Source organism: Chanodichthys erythropterus, chromosome 23, assembly GCF_024489055.1.
Source record: "Chanodichthys erythropterus isolate Z2021 chromosome 23, ASM2448905v1, whole genome shotgun sequence".
Taxonomy (NCBI): domain Eukaryota; kingdom Metazoa; phylum Chordata; class Actinopteri; order Cypriniformes; family Xenocyprididae; genus Chanodichthys; species Chanodichthys erythropterus.
The window spans coordinates 8,472,051-8,491,741 of record NC_090243.1 but is presented as its reverse complement, the minus strand read 5'-3'; the positions used below and the strand labels follow the sequence as shown (position 1 = coordinate 8,491,741).

The window sequence follows — 19,691 nt, the reverse complement described above, 5'->3', positions numbered from 1 at the left end:
CCAAACATGAGAGTGCCCACACAGCTACAGTAAACGTTATAACCTATAAGTTGATGAAAACGTAATGCAATGCATTTACTGCCTCAGATGCAACCATTCTAATGACGGACAAAATGTTTGCGTCCAAAATCCTCAGCAATGTTCTGTTTTTTTGGCTCAATTTTGGTAAAATGTTAGTAACATAACATATGCAAGTGTCTGACTATATATATTTCTGTCATGACAACTCTTGGAGTGTTTGGCATGGTAATGGGTATGACAATGCTGATATGTTTGGTCTTGGCGGAATAGATCTGCTATGCTGCTACCACTAAGGCAAATGCTACTCATTTATTTGAAGATTACGTGCTGTGGTAGATTTTTCCCTACGCATCTGACACCATAAACAAATAACCAATAAATTTATACTCTACTGAGCATACTTCAGTACCTGTTCGAGTCGGCTGACGTCTCGGCCTGTTTTGGGGGCCTATCACCTGATACTAAGCTCTTTAGTGCTCCCCACCGGCACTATCACCTGATAATAAGCTCTTTAGTGCTCCTCACCACTAAACACTATCACTATAGTATGGAAAGAGTTCTCTAGTGCTTAGTTGTTTGCTGCAGCCTAAAAACCAAACAGACTACAGTCTATGCCTCAGAATATGCTTTAATCACGGCCGGGAGAGTTCTCATCATTCCAGAGAATCTCTCTCCGAACAAAGGAATACAACAGGTTTTATAGGATTTCAGGTACACTTCATAGTCAGCATGGCATCTATTACTCATTATCATCAGTCTCAATATGATTAGTTTAGATTTAAGAAAAACATCTCAGTTCCTCTGTCCCGCTTACTGCCGGAGTAAATTTAGATTAGAACAACTGAATCACAAGATCATCAAAAAATGTCTCAGGGTTAATAGTTCAGATTACTCAATAGGTTAAAACAACCTCTGAAAGACTATTTTTTATTTCCAGAAGGATGCTGTCTAGCCAGCACAGCAGAATGTTTCTGAATCAGAACACTCAGTCCTAGTGACTGTTTCTCTATTTCTAAGTTAGATTATTATTATTAGGCCTGTAGAAGAAAAGAAATGTTAGTTCATTATTAATTAGTTCAAAAATTCCATCACAATTCAAGCTCATTGGCTACTGATACAGCAGGAACCAATCATCTGTGTCCTATAGATAATGATGTGATTACGAGCAGGTCAAGGACCTATTAGCCTGCGCTATCTAGAGTTTCATGACAGAACTTTATATATAAATCTACAATATCAACAACACAGTGTTGAATTATTTGAAAAATAGTGTTTTTTCCATTTCCTGAAAAGTAGCGTTTTTGGAGATACAAGGTGACAGTGTCAGCATGTAATATCTGCTGATACAATAAATAGAAACATTTCCAGTATCAGCCAATGGTACTGATCTGTTGTGCATCCCTAATACGTTTTGTTCAAAACTCTAACCCTATGTTTGAGCAATAGCAATAGTTAGTTTAGTAAATGTTAGTGTTGCCATTGTAAGCTCCACTAATTATTTAAGACACTGTAAATTAACTATTTGCCACAGGACTAGAGAAATTCAACTGTTTACATATGTCTCCAAAGAGGTATGTGGTCAAGTGAAGATGTCTGTGGGATTTTTGTTCAGTACAGTGAGATACCCTAGTGAAATGAAGCAGTCTAAATCTGGGCCTGTGTTCCGCTGGCATGAGATTTGATCTTGGTCAATGTCACCACTGACGACAATTATGTCCTTGTAGTGCTCTAGTATTGAGCCTTCCTCTCTTTCTCTTTCTTTTTCTCTCTCTCTCGTTCCCTCATGAGAAGCAGTCTCTGATTAGATACCCTCTCAGTTCAGCAATCAAGGTTGTTCTTCCCTTTTCAGAATGCTTGCCTTTGTTCAAAGACTTAAGAAAGTGAAAGTCAGGAAGAAAATGAGTGACAGAAGACTACTAGAAATAAAGTGACAGCATTAAGAATTTCACGTTTATAAACATATACAGAATAAGACACACAATATGGAATTTCAAGGCAGATGATAACTGATAATCATCGGCCTATTGACGATACGATCATTTAAAATGTTTGCATTTTAACCCATTTAAAAAAAAAAAAACACTCAGTTTGCACAAAACATATTCTTGCTAGATGTCAGTTGAATTCGGCGCTTATGGTGCTTGAATTGAATGTGGTGCTTATGGTGCAAAAAACTGTAGCAATTTCAGTATCACATCAAAATTTAAAGGGGTCATGAGAAATCAAATTTGCCTGGATCTTTTGATCATCTTTTGCCTTAACCTTTAGCGGCAGGTCTTTTTACCATTAAAACTTCCTGCAAGTTTCATAGCCTAAAATGTCCTCTCATTATAAACGTTTTGATATTGCTGGATCTGTGACATCACACAGGCAAATACATCAGTGCCTCCAAAGCAAGACATCGACGAATAGTTAATGGCTGACATTTGCCTACACTGGATTTAAACATCGCTTCGCGTCAAAAGTAAATAGAACCCATTATAATCACTAGCGCTGTCTACACTTAATACAGTATACAGATGCACATTCAGGTTACATCTCTGTACAGACTTTAGAAGGATCCCAGCATTGGAAACAAATGGGTGGTTTATTTTAATGGCATCCTGGATCACTTTGAAAAATGATATGTTTGTTCAGAGCATTTGACTGTGAATTTATTTATAAACAAGGCATACTTTAATGGAGAGTTCGCAAAGAAAAGAAAAAGATGAAGCAGTCAGCTGTATTGGATATTACAGCAGCTGCACCACAAACCGTAAGTACCGTATTGTTCCAAATATAATACAATGTTTATTTCTTAGAAATACGTCTGAAAAAAACGGGTGCGTCTTCTATTTAGGGTTTCGACTTTTACATGGCAATAATACCCCCGCAAAAATAGGTGGCACCAAATACGTGTAAAATGTGTGTGCCAAGTAATACAGTGTGTCAGAGTGTAATGTTAGAAGATTGAGAGTGCAAGAAGATAGTAATGCAAAAAGCTTACCGTTTAAGAGCCGCATGACTGTCATGTTTGTGTGACTCGTTGACCAAACTTTCCCCGTACGTGATTTTAAAATGTAAGATGGTACTCAGATTTTAAAACCAAAATAAGATTTCACTTCTACTGTTAATGAAATTTTTGTAGGCTACATGGTTTTCTCTGTGAGATGGATAGCATAATTGTTATGTAATTCAGATGGGTTACAGATTATTTTTATGGTATGCCAAAAAGTGTTTATTTTTAAATGTGATCGCTGGTACATTTTACCAGCATTTATCATACTCTCAATGCAATAATTTAAATATGAACAATATGCAATATGAACATTATTTTCAAATAAAACCATTTTCTTTAAAAAAAGACACAATATTTGGACTTCCAAAAGCCTTTTTCCAAAAAAAAAAGTGTGTGGGGGGGGGGTCGTATTATAATCAGGGTTATTTTATATTCTGAACAATAAGAAATGTTTCTTGAGCACCAAATCAGCATAATGATTTCTGAAGGATCATGTGACATCAAAGTCTGTGGAAATGGCTACTGAAAATTCAGCTTAACCATCACAGGAATAAATAAGTACAATTTTAAAATGCATTAAAATAGAAATTATTATAAATTGTAATGATACATTATTACAATACATTTACTGTATTTTGATCAAATAAATTCGGTGAGCATAAGAGACTTCTTTCTAAAACACTTTAAAAATCGTACCAATCCCACACTTTTCAATGGTGGGTACGGAAAGTATTCAGACCCCCTTAATTTTTTTCTCTCTTTGGTATATTGCAGCCATTTGCTAAAATCAAAATCAAAGTTCATTTTTTTTCTCATTAATGTACACACAGCACAGAAAAACACAGAATTGTTGACATTTTTGTCTTTCTGACATTACTTTTGATTTATTAAAAAAGAAAAACTGAAATATCACATGGTCCTAAGTATTCAGACCCTTTGCTGTGACGCTCATATATTTAACTCAGGTGCTGTCCATTTCTTCTGATCATCCTTGAGATGGTTCTACACCTTCATTTGAGTCCAGCTGTGTTTGATTATACTGATTGGACTTGATTAGGAAAGCCACACACCTGTCTATATAAGACCTTACAGCTCACAGTGCATGTCAGAGCAAATGAGAATCATGAGGTCAAAGGAACTGCCTGAAGAGCTTAGAGACAGAATTGTGGCAAGGCACAGATCTGGCCAAGATTACAAAAACATTTCTGCTGCACTTAAGGTTGAAACATGAAAGCCCGCATGGAGTTTGCCAAGATGGTGAGAAATAAGATTATCTGGTCTGATGAGACCAAGATAGAACTTTTTGGCCTTAATTCTAAAAGGGAAGTGTGGAGAAAACCAGGCACTGCTCATCACCTGTCCAATACAGTCCCAACAGTGAAGCATGGTGGTGGCAGCATCATGCTGTGGGGGTGTTTTTCAGCTGCAGGGACAGGACGACTGGTTGCAATCGAGGGAAAGATGAATGCGGCCAAGTACAGGGATATCCTGAACAAAAACCTTCTCCAGAGTGCTCAGGACCTCAGACTGGGCCGAAGGTTTACCTTCCAACAAGACAATGACCCTAAGCACACAGCTAAAATAACGAAGGAGTGGCTTCACAACAACTCTGTGACTGTTCTTGTTTGGCCCAGCCAGAGCCCTGACTTAAACCCAATTGAGCATCTCTGGAGAGACCTAAAAATGTCTGTCCACCAACGTTTACCATCCAACCTGACAGAACTAGAGAGGATCTGCAAGGAGGAATGGCAGAGGATCCCCAAATCCAGGTGTGAAAAACTTGTTGCATCTTTCCCAAAAAGACTCATGGCTGTATTAGATCAAAAGGGTGCTTCTACTAAATACTGAGCAAAGGGTCTGAATACTTAGGACCATGTGATATTTCAGATTTTCTTTTTTAATAAATCTGCAAAAATGTCAACAATTCTGTGTTTTTCTGTCAATATGGGGTGCTGTGTGTACATTAATGTGGAAAAAAAATGAACTTAAATGATTTTAGCAAATGGCTGCAATATAACAAAGAGTGAAAAATTTAAGGGGGTCTGAAAACTTTCCGTTCCCACTGTATACAAGCATGGATTATGTACATACAGCAGTTGTCAAGCTCATGGTGTTAATCGTATTTCTCCCCTAAGTGGATCATTAATAATAATAACCTCTGTGCCATAAATGTGAATATTTACATAAAACTCCTCGTTTTGACATGCCTACCTTGGTTTATAAATACTAAGATTGCCCTACTAAGGCTTGTGGTGAAGGGGTGAGTCGCTCAACAGAATAAGCACAGTGAAAAGTTTTTCACCAGCACCTGCAATCAGCTACAGCCGGTCCCCCGGTCTCTGGAATTAAAGGCTCATGGCTCATGGCGGGTGTGTGTGTGTGTGTGTGTGTGTGTGTGTGTGTGTGTGTGTGTGTGTGTGTGTGTGTGTGTGTGTGTGTGTGTGTGTGTGTGTGTGTGTGTGTGTGTGTGTGTGTGTGTGTGTGTGTGTGTGTGTGTGTGTGTGTGTGTGTGTGTGTGTGTGTTTGTTTGAGAGCAAGAAGCTAGCAAGGTCAGCGTCAACAACTATTCAGCTGCCACCTCTTCATACTGACTCATAAAAGTGCGTAGTTTCTTAAAGAAGGGAGAGAGAGAGAGAATGGGCATAAAAGTGAAGATAAGCAAATAGGAAAAATAGAAGTTTGGTCTGACTCATGTTGCATGTCCTTTGTAAAGCTGATGGACAGTGGGAATGAGCGCTTGGATTGAAGTTGAAGGTTGGCTTCGTTCTAATAGGTTGCATACATGTTCTGCAATTTATCATCATCGCTGTTTTTAGAGTCTGTCCTCCATTCTGACATCTGAGTGACACAGAGTGGCTTTTAGCAAGATGTTCACATTACAACCCCTGCAAGGCCATTCAGTACAGCAGGAGGTGAGATTAAGCCAAACGTCTGCCTATACACTGTAAACAATATATATATATATATATATATATATATATATATATATATATATATATATATATATATATATATATATATATATATAGTATATATCATCAATAAGTCATGACAACATATGTTTTTACATTACTTTAACTCATCAAAATAAGTTAAGCAATTTTCATCTTTTTTTATAAGTTATACAAGGTTCAAAGTCAGTTTAATATAATATAAATTGAAATGACTTATACAGCCAAGTTGATTGTACTTAAATATTGAAGGCAGCAACTTTTATTTTTTACAGTGTACTTATAACTCGCCAATGGTTAATAGACAAACGTTTTTCATAGACTTATTTCACATGAAAGGTTGTGATGCATTTCAGAGCTGTTTGCAGGGTTGTTTGTTTTTTTTAATCCCTATTGAGAAAGTGAATTGAGAAAAAAAAAATTCTCCAGAACCAAGGCCGGTGAAAGTGGGCGATCATTTGAAAGAATCATTGAAATTCTGCATTTAAACAAAGATAGTGTTTTTGCCTAAGTCATTTTGTCTAAAAGCATCTGCTAAATGAATAAATATAATGTACATTCTGGGAATTTATAAAGCCTCACAGAATTCGAGCAAGTCATCAACCTTTTCCCGAATGTTTGTTTACGAAAAATTCTGGTGAATTTGGTAATGCTTCCAGCTACAAAGAGTTATGTTTAGTTATGCATCTGCGGAAATAATGTAAAGTGAATCTAATAAAACAGGAGCATGCTACAAGCCTGCTTTTATTCAAGCTTATATGCTGTTTTCCTATCAGAACACAGTTGTGTTTGGAGATATTTATGGTTTTAGTGGTGTGAAAAGTGTCTTAAAATACATTTCTCTCCTTGCAGCTGCTAGACATTAGAATGTTCTATAGAGGCTTAAGATGAAATTAGAGATATCCTCTGTAATATAGTATCTGTCAGAATAAATTACCGCTTCAGACAGTGAGCTCTCTCAGGTGAGATATTGATGAGCTCAGGATAGGCTAATTAGCCACACACATGCCTAAATTGGTTATTTCTCATTTGCAGGATGTTTTAGTATTGACAACTTGAAATTGACCTCCTACAACCTTAATGAGAGTTTCTTCTTGTTGTAACTTGAAATATGCCCGTTTATAGCTGATGATCGATGGTGAATGTGGCCTGGATTTTTTTAATCACTTTACGTTACGCTACATTAAATATCCTTGAACCTGCTTGGAGTGGCATAGTACCTACTATTTAAAAAAGTATAGTATGCAGGAAGTATACTGTGCTTAGTATGCCAGATATGCAACAAAAGTTTGGTGTCTGTAAGATTTTTCTAATGAAGTCTTTAATGCTCACCAAGGCTGCATTTATTTGATCAAAAATACAGTAAAAACAGCGATAGTGTGAAGAATTATTACAATTAATAATAACTTTTTTCAATTTGAATATTTTTTTAAAACACAATTTCTTTCTGTGATGGCAAAGCTTAATAACTTCAGTCTTCAGTGTCACATGATCCTTCAGAAATCATTCTTATATGCTGATTTGGTGCTCAAGAAACATTTCTTATTATTATCAATGTGGAAAACAGTTGTGCTGCTTAATTTTTTTTTTTCATGGATTCTTTGATGAATAGAAAGAAAATAGAAGTATTTTATAACTTTATACTTTACTTTACATTATACTTTATTTAGAGCAAAAAAAACACACAAATATATGCGTATATACAGTATCTGCTTCGCTTTTCTAAACTTCAGATCCTTCAACACACTGAAGCAGCCATCAAACTGCATATATTACAAAGTCATGCGTATATGTTAGAGAACAAAAGGTCTTGACCGAACAGACATTTCGATTGTCTCTTCCACTGTCATTATCCATTCCTAAACAAAAATTAAAATGCTAATGACTCCCCCCTCTTCTTCTCCATAATTTCTGTTTGTTTATCAAATTACTGTCTGAGGCAAATATGATGTTTCTGCAAGAATGGCTCCCACAAATCTCTAATGGCTGCACTGATAACGATAACAGGGACATGCTACGTGGAAGATATTAAGTCTTGGCATGTTTATATTTGTCTGCAATAGTTCGCATTCTTAAGTAGACTGTTTAATTTTTACCAGCTAAGAAATTCTGTTTGTTGTACCAATTTAATCTGTTGTTTTAAAGATATAATCTGAATGTTTATACAGTACAAAACAGTTTTTTTAAGTGAATTGCACGACAAAAAGCAATTCATAAATCATATTGCATAAGTCCTTCCTCTGAGACTTGGTGGAGCTGTGAAGGAGTTTGGTAAAATGATGTTAGACCGCCATTGTAATGTGAGACCGCAGGCTCCATAGCTTGTCAAATTATGTTTTTTTTTTTCCTCTGGTGTTCAGCTCTACATTTCTGTGGGTCTCCGAGTCTGTGTGAGACGTTGTCAAAACCTGTCTCAGGCTAACTCAAGCACAGAATGGACATTGTTATAATTTTTTTTTTCCCTTTAAAGGAGTAATAATAGAAAAGCATTATTTCTTGCACAGTACCACAGTCACTTTCAGGCAGGGGTTTCGAACTACCCGCCTCTCATGTGTTAATAGTTTATCTTTAAATATGTGAAAATGGTCCAGAAGAGGAGGCTTTTCGCATTCACTATGCTAAATGCCACACGCATGTGTTTTCCTGTGCAGGCGTGTTGTGGAACCTGTCTTCATGTGATGCTCTGAAGATGCCTATAATCCAGGACGCTCTGGCCGTCTTGACCAACACCGTGATTATACCCCATTCCACCTGGGACGTGTCCCCACATCAGGAGGACCGCAAGCTACAAATGCACACTTCCCAAGTACTTCGCAATGCCACCGGCTGCCTGAGGTGAGTATGTGTGTGCTTTTCTTATAGGGGCCGAATGATTGGAGAACTTTCTTAGTTTGGTTGTAATTCACCCTTAAAGGCACAATATGTAAATTTTCGCCACTAGAGGTCACCTATTCGAAACAAAGGCGCAGCTTTATGATGCTGAGATTGAGAGAGGAATCTTGGGAGATGCCGTCTTCATCTCACAGCTGGTGGAAAAGAATCGGGATGGGACTCAGGCAGAAATCATGTTCAGGGGTGAGATTATTAACATTACTGTAGTATGAAGCAGAACAGGGCCGAGTGTTGTGGGAGCTGAACGAGGCCGCTGGAGCGATTGCTAATGTGAGATGAAAGCGACACATGCCTCTAGAGCAGCTGAACTTTTATTATGCCGCAGGTGTTGCCACTTCCGCTTCTTCCAGTCAAGCATATGTGGGGTAACGCAGTGCTGTTTTATCATATTAGATACATTTGAGTTTGTTGAAAAGGATGTTATGAAATTACTCTGTACATTCGCTCGGTGGCTCCTATGAGACACTTGTTGCACACTCTAGTAAGCTAGATCGATATTAGAATGTCATTTTAATAAATGCTGGATGGCTTGTGTAGTTAAATGGCATGCAATCTATTATATGACGGAGAAATGCCGTATTACTGTTACTAAAAAAATAAAGCTGCATCTGTTTATGCTATGTTAGCAAAATTCTAACATGGGTACCCAAGGAAAATCAATAGATTCATAGATTCAATTCCAAATTCCATGAGATTCAAACAAAGACTAAATGTGTTGAGCTATATAACAATAATTAGTTTTCTATCTATAAATGTATCCAAACAGTTGTTCCCTTGTCCAAAAAAACCCCACATAATATATTAAAGCGTCTTTGGTGTTTCCATGGTTTCTACAAAATAAACAGGTTAAAACTGCTTATTTCTCTGGATTTGAACATTCTTGGAAACATCTGGGATAATGTAAGTACACAAGTCAACAAAGTATTAACACTGTTCTAGTGGTTTTTGGATATTTGAATCCAAAAATCTTACATATTGTGCCTTTAAATTGAAACTTGTCATCATTCCAAACGTGTATGACTTTTTTTTTTTTTTCTGCGGAACACAAAAAAAGATATTTTAAATAGTGTTTCAGCTGTCTTTGTGCGAATAATGAAAATTAATGTGGTTCACAGAATAAAGAAAGACATACGGGTTTGGAACAACATGACTGCAGACTGTTGGTATGTGTGAATTGTTTACAGATTTGTGCAAATTTGTGCAAAAATTGTGCCATTGAAATGACGTCGGACTTGTTTGATGTAATATTTACACAAACTCTGCTCACGTTTCATGAATAAGGCAGAGTAAGTGTATGCTACCGTTCAAAAGGTTTAATACTTATATTGAGAAGGATGCATTGAATTGATCAACAGTGACATTTATAATGACAGAAAACATTTCCTTTTTAAATATATGCTTTTCTTTTGAACTTTCTATACATAAAAGAATCCTAAAAAAAAAAAAAAATTTTCACGGTTTCCACAAAAGTATTGTTTTGTGAGGTGAAACTGCAAAAGTATGGTTTGAAATGATTTTATTCATTTAGGAAAGCTTGGAAGGAAACTGGGAAAGCAAACAAAAGCAGTGTGATCCTCTCATAGCATGCACTTTAATGTAGTTTAATACTGCGCTGTTGCTATGGATACAAGAATAAAGCCTTACGTGAGACTGATACTCAACCCAAGAGAATCAACACTTTCTCGCAGTTATTTTTCAACCAACTTCTCGCAACAAGAAACTATGTATAAATCATAATAAGCTAGATTTGCACTCCACATAAACATCATTATGCATTATTGCATAAATCATGAATCAGATGCTTTGCGTCTTCTTCCTTCGTGCAGAAGAGACAGGAGCGATACGGTAAATCTTTACTCACCGTGACAAAGCCGTACAGGTTATGATTCAGTTTTACCCCGGGCGATTTAGAGATGCGAACAGAACAGACGTGGCTGGGGGAAATGGCTCGTCAGGGTTGTTCCTCATTCCATATGGAACAGGATGGAGGTGTAAAAAATCCAAAGCTCTCATTTTTTTGTCAGTTAATCAAAGGAAGCATCATTCTCAGAGGTCCAGATATATAAAAAGGCTGTTCTCTAAATCACATAGCCAGCTGTCATAGAAACAACTGCAAGGTGCAAACCACAATCTGTTCTTAATGAGAGATCTGCCTTTTCGGTCCATTTACAATCAATGGAGTTGTGAAGGTGTTTGCGTTTGAAACAGTATGCCAAGGGTTTTGAAAAAAGCAATCTGGGCTACACAGTTCCTTAGGTACGTGTGAAATCTGCAAGCTGTAGTCGTCCTTTTCATTCAGCATTAATTCCTTTGAGGCCAAGAGTTGCCTGCTTACTACATGTGAATATATACACTACCGTTCAAAAGTTTGGGGTCAATTTGATTTTTAATGTTTTAAGTCTCTTTAATGAAAGAAGTCACCAAAGTAAGTTGATTTATTTGATCAAACATGTAGGAAAAACTAAGCTGTTATCATTTGTATTTTTACTATAAGTGATTGTTGAGTTACAGAAACAGAGGCACAACTACTGTATGCAAATACACAGATATGCAAATACAAACAGTCGTCTTATCCTTTGATTTTCATTTTTCTGTAAATGACAAGTCTGCTTCTGATTGCAGTGAATTACTTCGACTAGTGAATGGCAGTGTCTTGTGTTTCAACAAATCATCTTCTGTAGGAGCGCTGTAAAGTGGCAATTACCATCCTCCGCATATTAATCTGTCAGATACGCACATGCTTCAGGAAGAAAAATGTGTATGATATGCACACTGTGTGATTGTGGACCACACGTATCCTCTACCACACAGTACAATTTAATATTGACTTTCCAATTAATCACAATCTTTCCAGTTTGTTTTTATTTTTAGTGAATCAAAAACATACAGTGAGACCAGGGTAATATTCTGATTCACAAGCAAATGACTCTTATAAACAGGTTCTTTTAGTGAATCAAAAATGCATAGCGAGACCAGTATAGTGTAAATCAGGTGCAAATGGTTCTTAAAAGTCTACAGTGAGGCAAAGTAGTGTGTTTCACAAATGACTCTTATGAACGGGTGCATTTTAGTGAATCAAAAACATGCAGCGAGACCTGCGTAGTGTGATTCAAAAGCAAATGACTCATATGGTGTGGTTCTTTTTAGTGACTGAAATATACACAGTGCTACCTATGTTGTCTGAATCGCCACCAAAAAATATACAGCAATGATTAATGAAGTTTTTTTTTTCACAAGCAAATGTCTCTTGTTTTTAGTGAAGCAATTCCTGAAAGGATTGACTCATGAGCCAGATTCTTTAATGACTCATCCATTTTGAATAAACACTCATAAACACTGCCCTATACAATTTACAACTTTGGCAGTAAGATGTTTTATTTAACATGTAAGCAAAATAGACATTAAAAATGAAATATGCATCATGCTTCGAAAATATTTCATGATAATTTGACTGAGGCATTTACATTACATTCTTGCCGTCTCCTCTGGGTATCACTTTGGAGACAGTCATGTTGTCAATTTCTGACATTAAATACTTCAATTCGGATTGATGATGTTCGTCAAAGTGGAATTTTTTTTCTCCCCCTTGGAGGTGGGAACACTTGAGCAAGCCATTGAAAATCAGTGAAGCAGTGTTTTTGGAATTGAGCCTCTCCCAATGGGAGTTTGACACACTGCTGCTGTAAATCACTTCCACACGCAGAAATCAAATTTCTGAAACCTGCGGGTCTCCGTGGGCAAAAAATCTATCTAATAGAAAGAGATTTTCTCAGCCTCAAAGCACAATCCCTCATGACATCCCAAAAAGACATCACAAGCTTTGGATTTTCCTTTTCACTTTCTTTGTCAGACTTCAGTGAATGGATGAATCAGTCATTTACACAGTTAAACAGCTCCGCACTCTGTTTAGATTCTGCAGCTCACCAGCTGTCTGCAGGAACTTAATTGAACCTGTGTCAAAGCTTCCCTCGAACCCTCAAGCATTGATTGAGGGATTGTTTCTAAGGCAAAAGGCACTTGTCCAATAGTGAGATCAAAGAGTAAATACTTGAATTTAGACTGGCGAATGTTACATTTTTTTCCCAAGAAATTGCATGAAATTATGTTTTATTAACAAAGTTTGGGAGGAGCAGGCTCAGACAATTAACCTAATTAGCACAAGTGGAGAGCATTCAGTTAATCAACTCAACCAACGACAAGAGGTATATATACAGCAGACTTACCTCTGTTCATTTGTCTGTTTATCAGCATCCCTCCTCCACCCCATCTCCTCACTTGTAGTTCTATCTATTCTTACCACAACCGAGGGGAGAACTCTGGGTTGGGGCCAAAATTCATCCATTCATCCAGTAGAACATTTGTGACATCAGGCGCTGATGTTGGACAAGAACTCTCGCAATATTTGTTACAGTTCATCATAAAGGTGTTCGATGGGCTTGAGGTCAGATCTCTGTGTGGGCAAGTCAAGCTCTTCCACACGAAACTCTTCCAACCATGTCTTTATGGACTTTGATTTGGCACAGTCATGATGGAATAGAAAAGGGCGGTCCCCAAAATGTTCCCACAAATTTGGAAACATAGCATTGTTCAAAATGTCTTGACATGCTGAAGCATTAAGATTTCCCTTCACTGAAAGTAAGGGGCCTACCCAACCCCTGTAAAATAACCCTCCTACACCAAACTTTACAGTTGGCACAATGCAGTCAGGAAGGTAAAGTTCTCCCAGTATCCGCTTTACCCATCAGACTACCAAACAGACAAGTGTGATTCGTCAATTCACAGATCATGTTTCCGCTGCTCAGTAGTCCAGTAGTGACATGCTTTATTCCACTCCATCCGACGCTTGGCATTGTACTTGGTGATGTGTACTTGGCTTAAATGCAGGCACTCGGTCATGGAAACCCATTCCATGAAGCTCCCACCGCACAGTTTTTGTACTGATGTGGCTGTGGAAGACTGGAACTCTTTAGCTATGGAGTCAGCAGAGCAATGGCGACTTTTACGCACCATGTGCCTCAGCACTTGGTGACCCCGACTTTACATGCACTATTGTATACATGAATTTACAGCGAAAGTTGGAATTATTTACGCGAAAGTTAGAAAAACTTAAAAATTGAGGCAATCAGAAATTCAAAGTTTAAGTAAGCAGAACTGGCAGATTTTTATTTTGTACTCATACATTTTAATTATTCTTAACTTGGAATGTTTGAATACACCAATTCATACATTTAACTTAAAATTATCATGTCACCTCAATGTGAACAGTGTAAACTAGCTATAGTAACTTAGCTAATTCCGAAAAGGCAAACTTGCTAATTTTCTAACATGTTAACAATAGTGTGATAACACTTGCTGAATGAGTGCAGCAATACAAAGCATTTAATATACTTGCTCTCAAACCAAGCCTAATACATCACTTGTCACCATGATGTTAACTCTCCAATAACCCACGTTAACAGAAACTCTTCCAAATTAGCGTAACAAAACATTAATCACTACTAAATCTCCCACTTATTATTAATCTTGCAAAAAAACATGATATAACACTTAATTTTAGCATTTACTCACCCTTGCCATGGGCAAAGCATGCTGGGAAATAGGAATCCCAGCCCAGTTTCTGTTAAACTTAAGTTCATCTAAATTAAAAGAAATAAGTTCATAAAACTCAAAACAATGAAACAGTTCAGTTTACTTATAATATATCAGTTCTGTGAACTTGAAAGAAAAAGAAAGTGCTAAATACTCATAAAAGTTAATTTGACTGAACTAATTTAAGTTTGTCCTACTCAAACCAATCAATTATTTTTAGTGTTGGGGTTTACAGTGTGGTCTTCTGCTTTGAGGTAGAGTTGCTGCTGTTCCGAAACGCTTCCACTTTCCACATACCACTTACAGTTGACTGTGTTATATCTAGCAGGGATGAAATTTCACAAACTGACTTATTTTAAAGCTGGCACCTATCATAGTACCATGCTTGAATTCACTGAGCTTTGGAACAATCCATTTTGAATTGAATTTTTGAATTCTTTTATTCAGCAAGGTCACATTAAATTGATCAAAAGTGTACGTGACTTTATTTATTATGAAACTATACATATAACAAGCTATTTAAACTATTCATGCACTATGATTATTTGAAACTATTGTTCTTCATCATAAACTTTGTTAGTGCATTTATAATTGTGCAGTGTTATTTTTCTTGTCATATTTTTAGTTGTTTATCATTATGCTGCACAAGTGCACATTTTTCTTCTCATCTTTGTTGACAAAATCAAAAACCCGTTGTTAGCAGACATCGCCGAGCTAAACACTTTTGATAGGCCTTGTAAGACATCGAAGCAGCAGGTAATCGTGTTCAGTGTTTGAGCAGCTGTGGAGGTCCGTGTTGGACTGCAGGAAGGGGAAATTATGCTGTTGGTGCTCCAGATGCTCAGGTGCTCCTAGCTCACCTTGCCATTTGGCTTCTGTAACCATGGTAACTATCCTACCCCCGGTGTCAGCCAACTAGAGACCTGGCACATCTTCATTTTGGCTGCTGTCATGAAACCTCACAGTTCATATAAACGGACAGTCTGTCTAAATCTCCTTCTTTCAGATGAGGTTTAGAAATTGTGAAGTAATACTAAGCAAGATGACATTTCCTCTGTATTCCCAGTGGTCACCTGCTGAATGAGTGTTTTCGAGTTTATTTTTACAAGAGCACATTGCAGCTGTTGAACAGTTCATTTAGCCAAGGCCATTAAAGTACAAAGGAACAGACGTTTCTCCTTGTAAGGAATTTTAAAGGTGTGCTTGATTGAAAACAGCTCTAATTGTGTTCAATAAGTAATTTGCTAAGAAAGTGCGCTAATTAATTAGATGGAGTGTGCGAGTGACAGAAATTAAAGTGAATGAATAAGCAATAAAATCTAAGAGGCTCATTAATTATGGAAAATTAACACGATTGACGGTTCATAGTGAATCATGTGACCTCAAATCACTGTCACACTTAAGTAATGTAGCTTTTCTGTAGTAAAAGCTACTATATTGATTAAGCAATGGGAGAACATTGAGAACACAGTTGTTTGTATGACATGCATATACATTATTAGGTCTTCCTATTATTATTATTACAGTATTTACAGTATTGTAAAATCTTAGCTTTCAACTGTCTCCTAGCTTCTGAAATTTATCAGGCTAAGCTAATAATTCTAAATAATTCTAAATTAAATGCATTGTATATTAAAGTAAAAAAAAATAATTTTTCATTTATTTTTTTTATTTTACCCAAATACATATTTAATGTCCATTTAATTATGATTTATTCAATTTTTTATGTATTCATTTTTATTAATATGTTATTCTGTTAAATGAGAAGAAAGTGATGCAAAGCTAATAAATAATAAAAGAAATACACATTATGTATTTATGTTAAAAATGTATTATTATTATTTTAACTCATACATACATTTAATGCCCATTTATTTTATTTTATTTATTTAATTATTAGCTTTATTTTATTATTTATTATTTTTATTTATTATTCTATTATGTGAGAAGAAAATGACTGTGGAGTGATGCAAATAATGAATAAAATAAATGCACATCATGTATTTATTATTATTATTGTAACTTGTACATATTTAATGCCCATTATTTAATAATTATTAGATTTATGTTATTATTTATTATTTTTATTATTTTATTATGTGAGAAGAAAGTGACTGTTTAGTCACTGAGAGCTAATAATTAATACAATTAATGCACAGTATTTGTGTTCAAAATATTATTATTTTTATTTTTTATGAATTTTAAAATAATTGTATTTTTATTTATTCTATTATGTGAGAAGAAAATGACTGAAGTGATGCAAATAATTAATAAAAAATGCACATTATGTATTTGTTCAAAATTATTATTATTATCATTATTATTATTGTAACTAATACATATTTAATGCCTGTTTATCTTATAATTATTAGCATTTTTTATTATTTATAAAATGTATGTATTCATTTATGTGAGAAGAAAGTGACGAGTGACATAAAGCTAATTATTATTAAAATAAATGGACATTATGTATTTGAAAAAGTATACATTTTTGTTTTGTTAAAATGTGTTATTTTTATTATTATAACTAAACTACATATTCAATGCAAATATGTATTATTAGCTATATTATGTATTCTTTTATTAATTTTATTCATTCATTATTCTAGAATGTGAATATGGAGACATGAATATAAGAGACATGAAACTAGCACAGCGATATAGGAAGTCTTTGTAGCATCATTATATCATGTGTCAGGAGTAGTATAATGCTCTGTTATCTTTCTATTACCTTTTTTCTCCATACCCAACCTCTCTCAGTCCCCGCACACAGCGGTGCACTGCTCCTTTTGTGCTTATCTGTAGGTGTATAGATGTTCTCCACCAGCTAAATATTCATACCAAAATGCTTTATGGACAATATCAGCCACTTTGCACTTTTGCCCTGTCAGCATCAGCCAAGGGGGATTTATTAAATAATTTCATCGTTTTGAAATACTCCATCAAAGTGATGCTCTGATAAATCAAAGCGCCACCATCCTCTAATTGCTGCCCTCCCTCTTCTCCCTCTAATATCAGTCCAGCATGACACACCTTGAAAAGTAATGAAACAATTTCTCTTTTTCTCTTCTCGGCCTGCATGATGCATCATCTGCGTTCCTGCCAAGCTGCGACCAGACGCATCCTCAGTCACATCCATCACTCACCATCAGAAGTGAATCATCTCTCTTAGCTCGGTCTCAATTACAGGGCTCCCCGTGTTCCTCAGGACACCCTTTCCTACAGGCTGGAAAGAGCTTGATGCATTTGCAAAAGCTGCTGTGAGCCAAGAGGAAACAGGAGAAAAAGGCCAACAGAAAATGAAACACTTTAATTGGTGCTGTTGCAGGCAGAAGACGGAGTAGATGCTCATGATCTGTGTTTATGGACGAACTCAAACCCTGAGGTCTAATCTCTCCCCATTAATGTTCCCTGTGTGCTGTTAATGGGACTCATTTGACTGTTTAATAACCCAGAATGACTCCTGGATTTGGAAAGTTGTTGTGACTCACTATTGTCAAATGCTTGGATTTTTATTATTATTATTTTGATTACACGTAAGGGATATTCCATGGCTAGCTGTGCATTTAACGATTTTAATGAAGGTCACGGAGGCAAAGAACCACCTGTCGTGGAGCGCATTCAAATCATTTAATGCACAGCTAGCCGTGGATTATTCCATGGTCATTTGCCAGCCTTGACAACTTAAAACATTTATTGATGTTTGCTTCTCAATATTTTACCGGAAGGATAAAAATGACGGTTATTTTTGTCAGTTTGATCTAGCATTCTGTCCACTTTAAATCAGACAGAGATAAAGAAGTGCATAAGATTACATTTATTTGAATGAACGAATAGTAGCATTTATTTGAATTAATCATCATGAGAGAGAGAGAGAGAGATGCGTGTGTGAATTACCTGCATCTGTTCAGCATCTCCCTCAATTAACAACAAAGCCGTGAGTTTCATTCATTCAAAACCAGTTACCCCCTCATTGCTGAGAAATATAATGTAGCGATTCAGTAGTGAATATTATTACAATTTAAAATAATTGTTTTCTATTTGAATATATTTTAAATTTTAATTTTTCAGCATCATTACTCCAGTCTCCTGATCCTTCAGAAATCATTCTAATATACTGATTTGTTGCTCAAGAAACATTTATTCTTATTATTAATGTTGAAAACAATTGTATGCAGTTTATTTTCAGGATTCTTTGATGAATAGAAAGCTCCAAAGAACAGCATTTATCTGAAATAGAAATCTTTTGTAACATTATAAATGTCTTTACCAAAAAAAAAAAAAAAAAATTACTGACCCCACAAACTTTTCAGTGTTTATTAAACTTCAGTATTCATTAATCTTAATGTTAATTTCAACATTTACTAATACATTTTTAAAATCAAAAGTTGTAATTATTAACATGCATCAAACAATGTCATTAACTAACATTAACAAAGATTAATAAATGTTGTATATTAAAAAAAGAAAATTAGTTAATACATTAACTAATGTTAGCAAATGAGGCCTTATTGTAAAGTATTTACCTTTTTTTTTAAAGGGTTAGTTCACCAAAAAATGAAAATTCTGTCATTAATTACTCACCCTCCAGTCGTTACACACCCGTAAGACCTTCATTCATTGTTTTTTTTTCTCCCATAGAAAGCAACGTAATTACCACATTCAAGGTCCAAAAAAGTAGTAAAGACATATTAAAATAGTCAATGTGACTACAGTGGTTCAACCTTAAAGTTATGAAGTGACGAGAATACTTTTTGTGCGCAAAAACAAAACAAAAATAACGACTATTCAACAATTTTGTCTCTCTCCTCTGTCATTCTCCTACGCCGGAGGTCGGCAACCCGCGGCTCTTTAGCGCCCCCCTAGTGGCTCCCTGGAGCTTTTTCAAAAATTTATGAAAATGGAAAAAGATGGGGAGGGGGGGGGGTTATATTTTTTGTTTTCATATGGTTTCTGTAGGAGGATAAACATGACAAACATTCTTAACATTTTCCAATGCTGTAAAAATGTGTATAATAAATATTAAATTTCAACATTTCTGTCAACGAAGATTTGCGTCATAGCCTGCGACACACGTTTCAGCGCGGCGCGACGGTATGCATCAACGTCACTTTCCGCCAAAAGCGCGCTCCCTCAGATGGATTGAGTGGCAAAAGAACCTGCTGCGTGACTGGATTTAACAGGGCAAACAGAGAAAACGCGAGTAAAACAAACGATTACACTAAAGGTTGGACTCGAAA

General features: G+C 35.9%; 1 protein-coding gene across 3 annotated transcripts in view; it reads left to right on the top strand.

Moving 5' to 3' along the window:
* The window catches only part of ctnnd2a (catenin (cadherin-associated protein), delta 2a), a 374,070-nt gene that overhangs the window by 277,734 nt on the left and 76,645 nt on the right, over window positions 1-19,691 (top strand). For all 3 annotated transcript variants that reach the window (XM_067377392.1, XM_067377391.1, XM_067377393.1), the window contains one exon: window positions 8,622-8,805. In XM_067377392.1, the coding sequence (XP_067233493.1) occupies window positions 8,622-8,805 (184 nt within the window). The remainder of the gene's footprint in view (window positions 1-8,621; window positions 8,806-19,691) is intronic.